At 42.0% G+C, this 9,438-nt stretch overlaps 5 protein-coding genes across 5 annotated transcripts; 1 reads left to right on the top strand and 4 right to left on the bottom strand.

Moving 5' to 3' along the window:
- Positions 1-634: 634 nt before the first annotated feature.
- On the bottom strand, positions 635-2,106 carry V2V93DRAFT_368312 (uncharacterized protein). Its single transcript, XM_066909765.1, has one exon. The coding sequence runs from the start codon at positions 1,854-1,856 to the stop codon at positions 771-773; it is 1,086 nt and encodes a 361-aa protein (XP_066766787.1). The 5' UTR covers positions 1,857-2,106; the 3' UTR covers positions 635-770.
- A 581-nt stretch (positions 2,107-2,687) lies between these two features.
- V2V93DRAFT_390933 (uncharacterized protein) lies at positions 2,688-3,432 on the bottom strand (the record flags this gene model as incomplete). Its single annotated transcript, XM_066912420.1, has 3 exons — positions 2,688-2,850; positions 2,912-3,008; positions 3,060-3,432. The coding sequence occupies 3 exons, from the start codon at positions 3,430-3,432 to the stop codon at positions 2,688-2,690; spliced, it is 633 nt and encodes a 210-aa protein (XP_066766786.1).
- Positions 3,433-4,438: 1,006 nt separating this feature from the next.
- V2V93DRAFT_368307 (P-loop containing nucleoside triphosphate hydrolase protein) lies at positions 4,439-6,789 on the bottom strand. Its single transcript, XM_066909764.1, has one exon. It carries the CDS (start codon positions 6,634-6,636, stop codon positions 4,828-4,830), a length of 1,809 nt encoding a protein of 602 aa, XP_066766785.1. The 5' UTR covers positions 6,637-6,789; the 3' UTR covers positions 4,439-4,827.
- Positions 6,672-8,587, top strand: V2V93DRAFT_368304 (uncharacterized protein). Its single transcript, XM_066909763.1, has 5 exons — positions 6,672-7,271; positions 7,333-7,404; positions 7,465-7,657; positions 7,721-7,865; positions 7,926-8,587. Exons 1-5 carry the CDS (start codon positions 6,894-6,896, stop codon positions 8,479-8,481), a joined length of 1,344 nt encoding a protein of 447 aa, XP_066766784.1. The 5' UTR covers positions 6,672-6,893; the 3' UTR covers positions 8,482-8,587.
- On the bottom strand, positions 8,524-9,399 carry V2V93DRAFT_334507 (uncharacterized protein). The gene is made up of 3 exons (XM_066907706.1): positions 9,184-9,399; positions 8,842-9,121; positions 8,524-8,780 (listed from the first exon to the last, which is right to left on the bottom strand). The coding sequence occupies exons 1-3, from the start codon at positions 9,324-9,326 to the stop codon at positions 8,658-8,660; spliced, it is 546 nt and encodes a 181-aa protein (XP_066766783.1). The 5' UTR covers positions 9,327-9,399; the 3' UTR covers positions 8,524-8,657.
- Positions 9,400-9,438: the final 39 nt, after the last annotated feature.

The following is a 9,438-nucleotide window of genomic DNA, read 5'->3' as shown; positions in this document are numbered from 1 at the left end:
GTGGAATGCGTACTTGCAAGTATTATTTATTCCGCAGACATTCCTTGGTTGATTCCAATCCACTAAGAAAGCAAATAACGACACAATCTAGTCAGTATCCTGTTTATATGATCGTTCCGCTTGTTACGCAAATGTAAATAAATATGCAATCCAAACAAAATAATGTTGAAATTCCTATTTTTCACTTTAAACTGGATATGAGGGCAAGCAAAGCTCTTAAACGCGTAAAGGCTACGAAGTAACAGCGACGCGCATACCATTATAGTCACTAACACATCCCATCGCTGAGAAGCCAACACTTACAGAAAATTATTAAAAAACAATACAGGGTCTCAGTTCAGCAAAGAGTTTATTTCAAAATCCATTCAGGTATGTATAATATATCTTGCACAGCTTGAACTAATACCAATATTGGCACAACATACGGACTGGACTCACTATCCACCTATTGTGCGTAGCTACAGATATGGCAGCAGCACCGCAGTCGCGGCAATATATATATATATATGTGTATGTACACTAATCCTTGATCTATCTGTAAAAAAATCAACTTCTACCATGCTGCACCTGAGTCCATATCAAATTCACACTTGGCGCACAAAAGCGCAGTTTAGTACAACATCTACTACGCAACTTTCAAATCACAAATACGAAATACAAACATCCCAAAAAATAAAATAGCAAAACGCTTAGACACCTACGATTCCAGCGTGGTCTCCCTCCGTAGTACTAAGTAGGCCTAGTCCATTGGCACGCGCCTCAAAATACATTCAATAGTACTTTCCCTTCAAAGCTTCAGCGTAGGGATAGTCAATATATCCGATAGGGCTCTTGACGATATAAAAGCTATCACGGTTATAAGGGGTCAAAGGTATGCCTTCTTTTATTTTTGCAGGAAGATCAGGGTTGGAAGTATAGTACCGTCCAAAAGCAACGAGCGAGTTTTCATGCTCCTCAGCGTACTTCAGAGCAGTCTCTGGAGTAAATCCACCGGCAGCCATCCAGACACCCGACCAGAGTTTGTGGTAATCTTCGGTGCTTTCGCCTGTCTGAGCATCACGGTCGACATTTCCTGAGACACGAGGCTCGATGACGTGCAAGTAGGCAAGGTTGGGATGCTTTGCTTCGAGCTGAGAAATGAGGTACGAAAAAGTAGGGTAGGGATCGACCATTCCCATTCCTTGGAAATGGTTAAAAGGCGAAATACGAAATCCGGTCTTCTTCTCACCAATCGCAGCAATGACTTTGTCGATGACATTGAGTGCGAAGCGAGCTCTGTTCTCAATTGAGCCGCCATAGATGTCTGTACGCCGGTTTGACACATCCTGAAGGAACTGATCGACTAAGTATCCATGAGCTCCGTGGACTTCGACACCGTCAAATCCAGCAGCAATGGCATTCTTGGCGGCAGTTGCATGCGCATCTTCGTGTTGAACAATTTCTTCAATGGTCAATTCTCTAGGAACCGTGGGGACGCTGTCATCTTTGATGGGACTAGCGCCTACGACAGTAGGCACCTTGGTTCCTGGGTTGACACGGCCAAGACTCCATATTTGGAGAAAGATGAAGCCGTCCTTTGCGTGAACTGCATCTGTAACTTTCTTCCAGCCGGCAATCTGAGCATCAGTGAAGATACCAGGAACATTTTCATATCCACCAGCAAATTCAGCCGCATCGGTAGCTTCAGCAACCAAAAGCGTTCCAGGAAGAATGCAACGAGAGGCGTAGTGCTCTGGTGCAAGGCTTTCAATTGGAATTTGGTTGTCGTCATTACGATAGCGTGTCAGTGGAGCCAATGTAATACGGTGTTGCAGCTGCAAGTCGCCTACTTTGATAGGTTCGAATAAAGCGGGCATAGAGTCAACTGATCAGAAAATATGAGTATGAGAGAAGATTGCGGAGAGAACTACAGTCCATAAAATAACTAATTGCAGAGTTCAGGTGGCTGAAAAAAGGATATATATATTATATATCAAGGCGGCCTCGTGATCTCGGGCGAGGGATAGGATCTCGGCCGGATATCTACCCTTGTCCACATTCTCGGATGCGAAGACACAATGGAACAAAGGACTTAAAACTCCCAATAGGGTAAAACGATTGTCCGAGTGCTCTTATAGTGTACTCTTGCTTTCTATGCTGCGTTTGCTGACATTAAGGAGTCAGCGATTATTTAGCACAAATGCTAGAGAGAATGTTTATTGTGATATAAGTCTCGCGCGAGTACGCTCTGGTGTTCACAAATCCGCGGTTCTTTGATGGTTAAATCCGTGGGGTCAAATCATTTGTTCGATCGTCAGAAAGATGGTCAATCCACTGATTCAATACTTTTGCAGGCAGTAACTATTGGCGGCTTCATATTAATAAATAGATTTGAAACCATATTGATAGGCATGCAACTGCGTAATCAATAATAACATACAAGAGAGGGGACTAAAATATAACTGAGAGTGAGTTAATGATACAATAATTTGAATTGAATCAAAAAGCGCCAGCAACAAAACATCGAAAAAGCAAAGCCCAATTATAAAAACAAAAAATTAACATAAAAAAAGATAATGAGGATCAACTAGTACAGTAAATGAAAAGTTGCAACTTCAATATTTTGTCATTGCGCTACTAGTCTATCTAATGCTGTGTGGTTTTTTTCTGCGCTTGAATGCGTGCATTCGGATACGGAGAAGAAGAAATTATTTTTTCTGAGAAGTGTGGTGAGCAGCGTTTTGAGAGAGAGCCTTTTGCCATGACTCCTTTTCGTAAATTGGCTCTGGCTCTTGCTTCTTTTGACCTTCGAGCATCGAGAGACCTGCCGAGCCAACGATGAGCAACAATGTAAATCCTTGAGCGTACATTCTATAACACAACAATTAATGAGTGGTTTTACAAAACCTTTTCGCATAACACAAGATAATACCTTGCTTGGACGACCTTCTGCGAGGTGCTCATGATTTTGTCACGCGAGACGGCGTAGCCAGCGACACCAAGAGAGCCAGCCCAGGCGATGAGGAAAGCTACAACTTATTAGTGTTTAAAACAGTATCAGATAAAAAAAGAATGCATACACTTGAATCTATTCTCGTTAAGGTAGTCAAGAGCCTTGTCGGTGACAGTCTGCGGCAACTGGACCTTCTTGGACTGGTCAACGCCCTCGTCCTTGTCGTCGAGCAAGTTGTTGATCTTGAGCGAGACCCATCGTTCGTACTTGAGCGAATAAATTTCAGTGACAGTGATAAAACCCATAATGAAAGTTCCGCACATCATAAATGTACGAGCAGAGGCATTACGCTTCGCGGCAGCAGGGAAGCGCGTGACGAGGTAGCGGTTGATACCGAGACCAACTGAGCCGGTGACGAGTCCGGCGGGAATAGAGCGCTTGAGGACATAAGGCCAAAGGCCATCCTTTGCCTTCTCAATTTCAGCGACAGAAGCAGACATTATTTAAGCTCAAATAGATGGTATAATTAGAGGATGAATAGAAGATACGGCTATCGCGGAGCAGGTTTATATTTTATAGTACTCGTGCTGCCTCGCCGCTTCGCACAGCCACTCGCCACATTCCCAGCCACGTGCGGCTGGGAATAACAGCCAATTGACTTGTGTATTCAGGATGAATCGGGAGACAGTTATCGGCTTTTACTGCCATGCTACAGCTGCTGACATGAGGTGTTGATCAGAAAAGAGAGATGATTTTGATTAATTTAGATAGTACTTCAATGATCGTCATGAGCAGTCCTTTACTTTGATTAGGCAAATATTATTATGTGTCTCTTCCTCGGAGGTGGCAAGTGGCAGCCACATGTGGCGCGTAAAACACCTGATTTTTAATTAGACACTCATCTTTTGTCAATTTGTTTATGACTTGACTATTATTTATTGTAATTAGAATAATAGATTTAACGTGAATTAAATTGAATCTAGGTTATCGTATACAGAGGAATATAATTGCAGAGAGACCAGCATTGTGAAAACTTGGTAGAATTAATTCATATGACGTCAAGGTTTTTAACTCGTTTGGTTAAAATTTTTGCATTTATTTGCTCCTTCATCGTTCTCTCTTTCTTACATTCGTTTTTTATAAAACATAGTCATTGTTTTCACTTCTGCTTTATTATGTAGTTTAATAAACAGCTTTTTTATATTATCCTTTTATTTTCAATCAAATACTTCTCTCTTAGCACACTTGTCAAATTCCACTTCGGATTTTCAATATCCATAGTGAGCCGTTGTTCGTGCTGATATCAATGATCAAATGCATTCTTTTCATATGAATCTTTGCATTGGAGTAGTCTAAGTGCTATACGCTTGTTCTTTTTTTCACTTGCGTGAAAATATTTGCGTAATGAAACTTCGATAGTGCTTGCGTGGCCGGTGTACTTCCTACATCTTTGTAGTTTTCTATATTTCTAGAGTACTGCTTATTCACAACTTTACGACTTTCTTCATTTTCATCATATTTCATTAATTTCACAATCTACTTTACTAGGAAAATGTCGGAACCAAAGTAGTGTCAGAAAACTACGGCAACAAAAGTAATCCAACTGAACTGTAGGCCCCCTCATAGTATATAAAAACTAAATTCGATCTTCCGATTTTGTATAATCTGATCAGACACGAAGTCCTTCTTTGCATAAAGAAGATCTAAACCTGCAGATGAAGTTGCAACGGGTATCTACGTGCTGTATAATTTGTGGTATGCCTAGGCTTTGCGGTCAACTTTGATAGACTTCTGCAAAAGCACTAGACATAGTCAAGGAGTAAAATAATAACATTCTATATACAACATAAAGAGTCTTAAAATCAGCCAAATTAAATGAAAATAAAAAGCAGAACCTATACCAACGCCTGGCCCTTATTAATAGCAGTGCCCAATCCTCGCAGCCACGGCTTAAGCTCGTCTTTGGCGGCTAAAAGAATAACACGCCCTTTGGCGCCCATTCTGCCGGTCCGTCCAGCCCGATGAATTAAATCAATAGAAGAAAATGGAACGTCGTAAAGAATTACCGTGCGAACGCCGTTCATATCAATGCCTCGCGAAAATATATCAGTCGTAACTAGAATCCGCAGTCCTTGAATCTCGCCTGAAACAAGATCAACACCTCCATGTTTGATCGACGGACTACTCGCACGGAACTCGCGCATCATTCTTGACCTCTCGTCAAGCGTATTATCCCGCGTGAGCCCCACAGCCGGGATCCGTAGTCTGGTCAGATAACTCACGAGTTCGTCTACACTCTCGCGATGATTCATAAATACGACAATCCGCTTCATCTTTCCAGGCTCGCTCGAATGCTTGTCGAGATTGTAAAGTGTCTGGACGAGTGCTTTGCGCTTGTCGTTATAAAACGGCTCGGATGATGTGTCAACTGTCGAAAATGTGATCTTTCTGGGAATCTGGTGTAAATGGGGTGCCACAATACGCGTCATCGCAGGATATTCTTTGCGCAAGACAAAGTCAAATGATTTTGGAATTGTCGCCGAACAAAAAATTGCAATCTCAAGCCGCGAAGGAGTATGCAGTAACTTCAAAGTCTTTTCTTTAAATGAACGATCCATCAGACTATCTGCTTCATCGACAATAATCTTGCGGCAGTCTGAAAGTAATCCAGAATTTTGTCCCCGATCAATCAATTTTAGAAGCGGAACCGGCGTAGAAACCAGGATATCAATCTGTTTTCGCGCAATATTATTCGCCGCCTCGCGCGACGACTCTTGCGAAAGTCCAGCAGATGACAATTTGACATCATGGCATAGATCTTTTACTACCGCAAGAACTTGCTTCACTAGCTCCGCCGTGGGAACTAGGATTACAGATCGGATATATGGCTTCGCGTCGAGTCCCCATATCGCCGGTGCATTGTTAAGCTCTTCTTCCTTCAACATCGACATCAGCGGTATCAAATACGATAAAGTCTTTCCGGAACCAGTCTCAGCGGCAATCAAATATGTCTGCAGATCAGGCTTCAGCTTTGACAGATTTTTGCGCATCAGCTTGCGCTTGTAATAATCCTCGTCGCTCTCCGCATCTTCGCTCTCTTTATTCGGTAGTAATCCAAGCTGAGCTATCCGAATAGACGCAGGGGCAAGTTTCATCAATTTTTGAATCGCAAGTGACTGAATGGGCGTCGGCTTCTTGGTCTCGACGTCGTTCAAGCATCGCGAGTAAACGGCTTGTCTGACAACAGGCAAAATGCGCAGCGCTTCAAATTGATCTAGACGCGCGATAGTGGCATTGAGCGGAATTCTATCCTCTGGCCGAATATTCTGCAAAACCCCAAATCCACCAGCATTAGGAGGACCAATTTCGAGCGGCGTCGTGCTCTGACGATCTTTGAATTCGTGAACTCGCTGCTTTTGACGACGGAAATCATCATGAGAAAACCGTGACCGTTGTGCTTCAGAAGGTTCAATCACTCGCTTTGACAACAGCATTCGAGAAGGTTTTTTGGGCGGGCCCCGGAGTGCGGCCGGTTTCGGACGTCGTTGTTGGCGCGGATTCTCTCGTGTTTTGTTCTGCTTCTTCGGGAATCGAACCGAGTAGCATCGACTACTGCCTCCGACCTGAGCGACAGACAGACAAGTCGCAAAACAGCTCCGTCGGAAAAATGACGTCAACCCAGAAGCGGGCCTCAGATACACCATTTTGCCTTTTTTTCTTTTTTTGCCGTAGTGCGAGCGCTGCGGATAAAAAAAAGACAAGGTGGTGGTTGGGAGAGGGAAAAATTTCGAGAGATTGAAAACTATCTTCAGCACTGACTTAACATGGGTATTTCAGTACAGACCCTTGAAAACTTTGATCTCTAAACCTGCAGTATAGTCTACGACGAAAAAGTAGTGAATTCTTCGTATAAGCTCTATTCTATATACTTCTCGAAACACAAAATATTCATACAGCAAATATGCCGCCTAAGAAAGCATCACAAAAGGGGTCTTCACTACAAGAGCTTTTGTCCAATTTGACAATGCTTGTAGAGAACGAAGAGCACGAGTCCGTCGTCGCTGTCGCGGATAAACTACTAGCGCAAAATCCAAGCGACAAGAAAACTTTCAAGACAAAAATTATTGCGTTAATTAAAGCTGACAAATATAGTACTGCATTGTCGGAGCTTGCAAAAAATACGGTGGTGACGAATGATGAATTGACGCTGGAGCGAGCGTATTGTTTGTATAGAGTTGGAAAACTTGAGGACGCGAATGGACTTATTGACCAGGCTCTTTCAAGTCAACAACTCGGTGCTGCCGATTCGAGAGGATTGAAGCATTTGAAAGCACAAATTGTGAGAATTGCTATGATTTAAATTTGGAACGAGTGGCATACTTATTCTCAATTCCATCTAGGCATATCGTCAGGATAAGTTTGCAGATGCGAAAGCAATTTACGACGACCTCGCGAGTGGGTTACAGTACATGGTACATATTTTCGATTGACCCTTCTTTGACTTTCTTTTTTTATTAATACTCAATTCGTAGGTTGATGGAGAAGATCACGATGTGCTAGTAAATTCGCTTGCAATCCAGACGCAGCAAAGATGGTGGAACCAGAATGTTCAGCCTACTGGCAACGTACAGGTGGTATCTCATGAACAAGCATATAATCTAGCAACGCTTAAACTGAGCGAGAATAAATACAACGAGGCATTGGCTTTATTGGCCCAAGCGAAGCGTATGTTGCTCTAAAATTTCAATACTTGGTTGATAATCACTAAATTGATATTGCAATGTCTAGAAATGGCTCAAAGTCTAGAAGGACTTTCGGAAAGCGAGATACAGGATGAACTGAGTCCCATATTGATTCAAGCTGCCTATGTTCATGCTTTATTGGGCGAGATTAAGGAGGCTTCGGAAATCTTGTCCGGTTTCAATATTTTAAGGTACTTGATCCCCTTCTCTACTTACTACTCGCTCTTCACTGACAAACTCCTTTGTCACAGCGACACCGACCCTCTAACTAAAGACCTACTTATCAACAATATCCTCGCGTTACACGACAATCATCCAGCATACAATTTATCAAATCCACACGTCACTCTGCGTCATCTCGATTCGGTCGTGCAAACCGTGTCATCGAAATCGTCTTACATCAAATTCCAACGCAAAATAATCTCCGAAAATCGTCTTAGTGTAGAGTATCTTGCTGGGAAAGAAATTGCTGTTAAGAAAGGGATAAAGCGTCATCTTGAAGAATTCCCTGAAGACGAAGGCGTGCGTCTACTTACTTTCAGACCGGCCATCCTCGATCCATTCAGTACCGGTGGCAAGTATTCCAACAAGAACGTTCTCAAGCGCGCATTAAAGCGATTTTCTAGTGGTGAAAAGACTAATGTCGCGTTGGGAGTAGCTATTATTCAGCTGTTGATGGAGAAGAAGAAAGTTGATCATGCGGCGGAGATTTTGGAGCAAATGTTCAAGAGTGGTGTGCCTAGATATGCCGGACTTGTTGCTGTTGAGCGGGAGATTTTCGGATTACAAGGACGGAAAAGTATTTGACCTGGGAGTGTATATAAATAAGTTTGTTTGCAATAAAACTATACGGTTTATTGTTGCATTCAGAACGATATATTAACAATACAAAAATTACTAAGTAATATATAAACGCAAATATCCAGCCCAGGTAAACTCATTGATAACAGACTAACTACTCCTATTTTTTAAGTGTTCAAATCTTAGGTGAAGAGCGTATCTTCTTCTCGCAGATATTCGCCAATATCTCCTTGTCTAAAGACGACGATGCCGGTGGGATCTAATCGTCGCGCGTCGCTGGTGGACTTTGCAGTAACTCCGAATCCCTATACACCAACTGATTAATACTCAACATTCTAAAAAAAATCTATCATAAAAATAACGTACCAAAGGAATATCATTCATAGCAAACACAACGACTCCAGTATGTTCCGGTATATCATCACTCATTTTACCCACATGCGCTTTCAAGATATTATTTCCGTACAAATAAGACATTTCACCATTTGGTTTTATCCAGACTTTAAATCGGGCGTATTGGGAAAGTACGTCGACAGCGGTAACATGTAATCTGAATTTTCCAGTCTTTGTGAATTTGCCTAAACACACGCCGAGGGACATTAACTCTGATCTTCCTATTGATGTCGCAAATCGCATGACTTTTTCACTAATATTTCGCATAAGTTAATTTACTTTCTTCTCGTTGTTTATGCTAAAGACGGAATATACCTCATATAATACACTCTGTCTTTTTGTAATCGGAAGACATGAGGGTCATCAGGTCTATCAATCAAATGTGTAATACTCCGACCAATATAATTCGCCAACTTTTCAAAAACAACCTTTGTCTCGTCCTCTGTTAATGGCCGCATTGTAATTAATACAAGTCTTAATCAAATCTGTTTGACTGTAAATTGTTTTAGAAAAAGAGATGAAAACTGTCTGGACATTTGAAAAGTTGGGAGATTTAGAAATTTTCTTTCC

The sequence above is a fragment of the Kockiozyma suomiensis genome, assembly GCF_038497685.1.
Source record: "Kockiozyma suomiensis strain NRRL Y-17356 unplaced genomic scaffold V2V93scaffold_5, whole genome shotgun sequence".
Lineage (NCBI taxonomy): Eukaryota > Fungi > Ascomycota > Lipomycetes > Lipomycetales > Lipomycetaceae > Kockiozyma > Kockiozyma suomiensis.
This window is presented reverse-complemented; position numbering and strand designations above follow the sequence as displayed.

Excerpts from the sequence above, each read along its gene's own strand:
- V2V93DRAFT_368312 (XM_066909765.1), bottom strand. The coding sequence starts at position 1,856 with ATGCCCGCTTTATTCGAACCTATCAAAGTAGGCGACTTGCAGCTGCAA.
- V2V93DRAFT_368307 (XM_066909764.1), bottom strand. The coding sequence starts at position 6,636 with ATGGTGTATCTGAGGCCCGCTTCTGGGTTGACGTCATTTTTCCGACGG.
- V2V93DRAFT_368304 (XM_066909763.1), top strand. The coding sequence starts at position 6,894 with ATGCCGCCTAAGAAAGCATCACAAAAGGGGTCTTCACTACAAGAGCTT. Across the intron at positions 7,272-7,332 it reads AGCATTTGAAAGCACAAATT|GCATATCGTCAGGATAAGTT; the intron begins GTGAGAATTGCT and ends AATTCCATCTAG. Across the intron at positions 7,658-7,720 it reads TTTATTGGCCCAAGCGAAGC|AAATGGCTCAAAGTCTAGAA; the intron begins GTATGTTGCTCT and ends TGCAATGTCTAG.
- V2V93DRAFT_334507 (XM_066907706.1), bottom strand. The coding sequence starts at position 9,326 with ATGCGGCCATTAACAGAGGACGAGACAAAGGTTGTTTTTGAAAAGTTG. Across the intron at positions 9,122-9,183 it reads GACAGAGTGTATTATATGAG|TGAAAAAGTCATGCGATTTG; the intron begins GTATATTCCGTC and ends GCGAAATATTAG. Across the intron at positions 8,781-8,841 it reads CTATGAATGATATTCCTTTG|GGATTCGGAGTTACTGCAAA; the intron begins GTACGTTATTTT and ends GTTGGTGTATAG.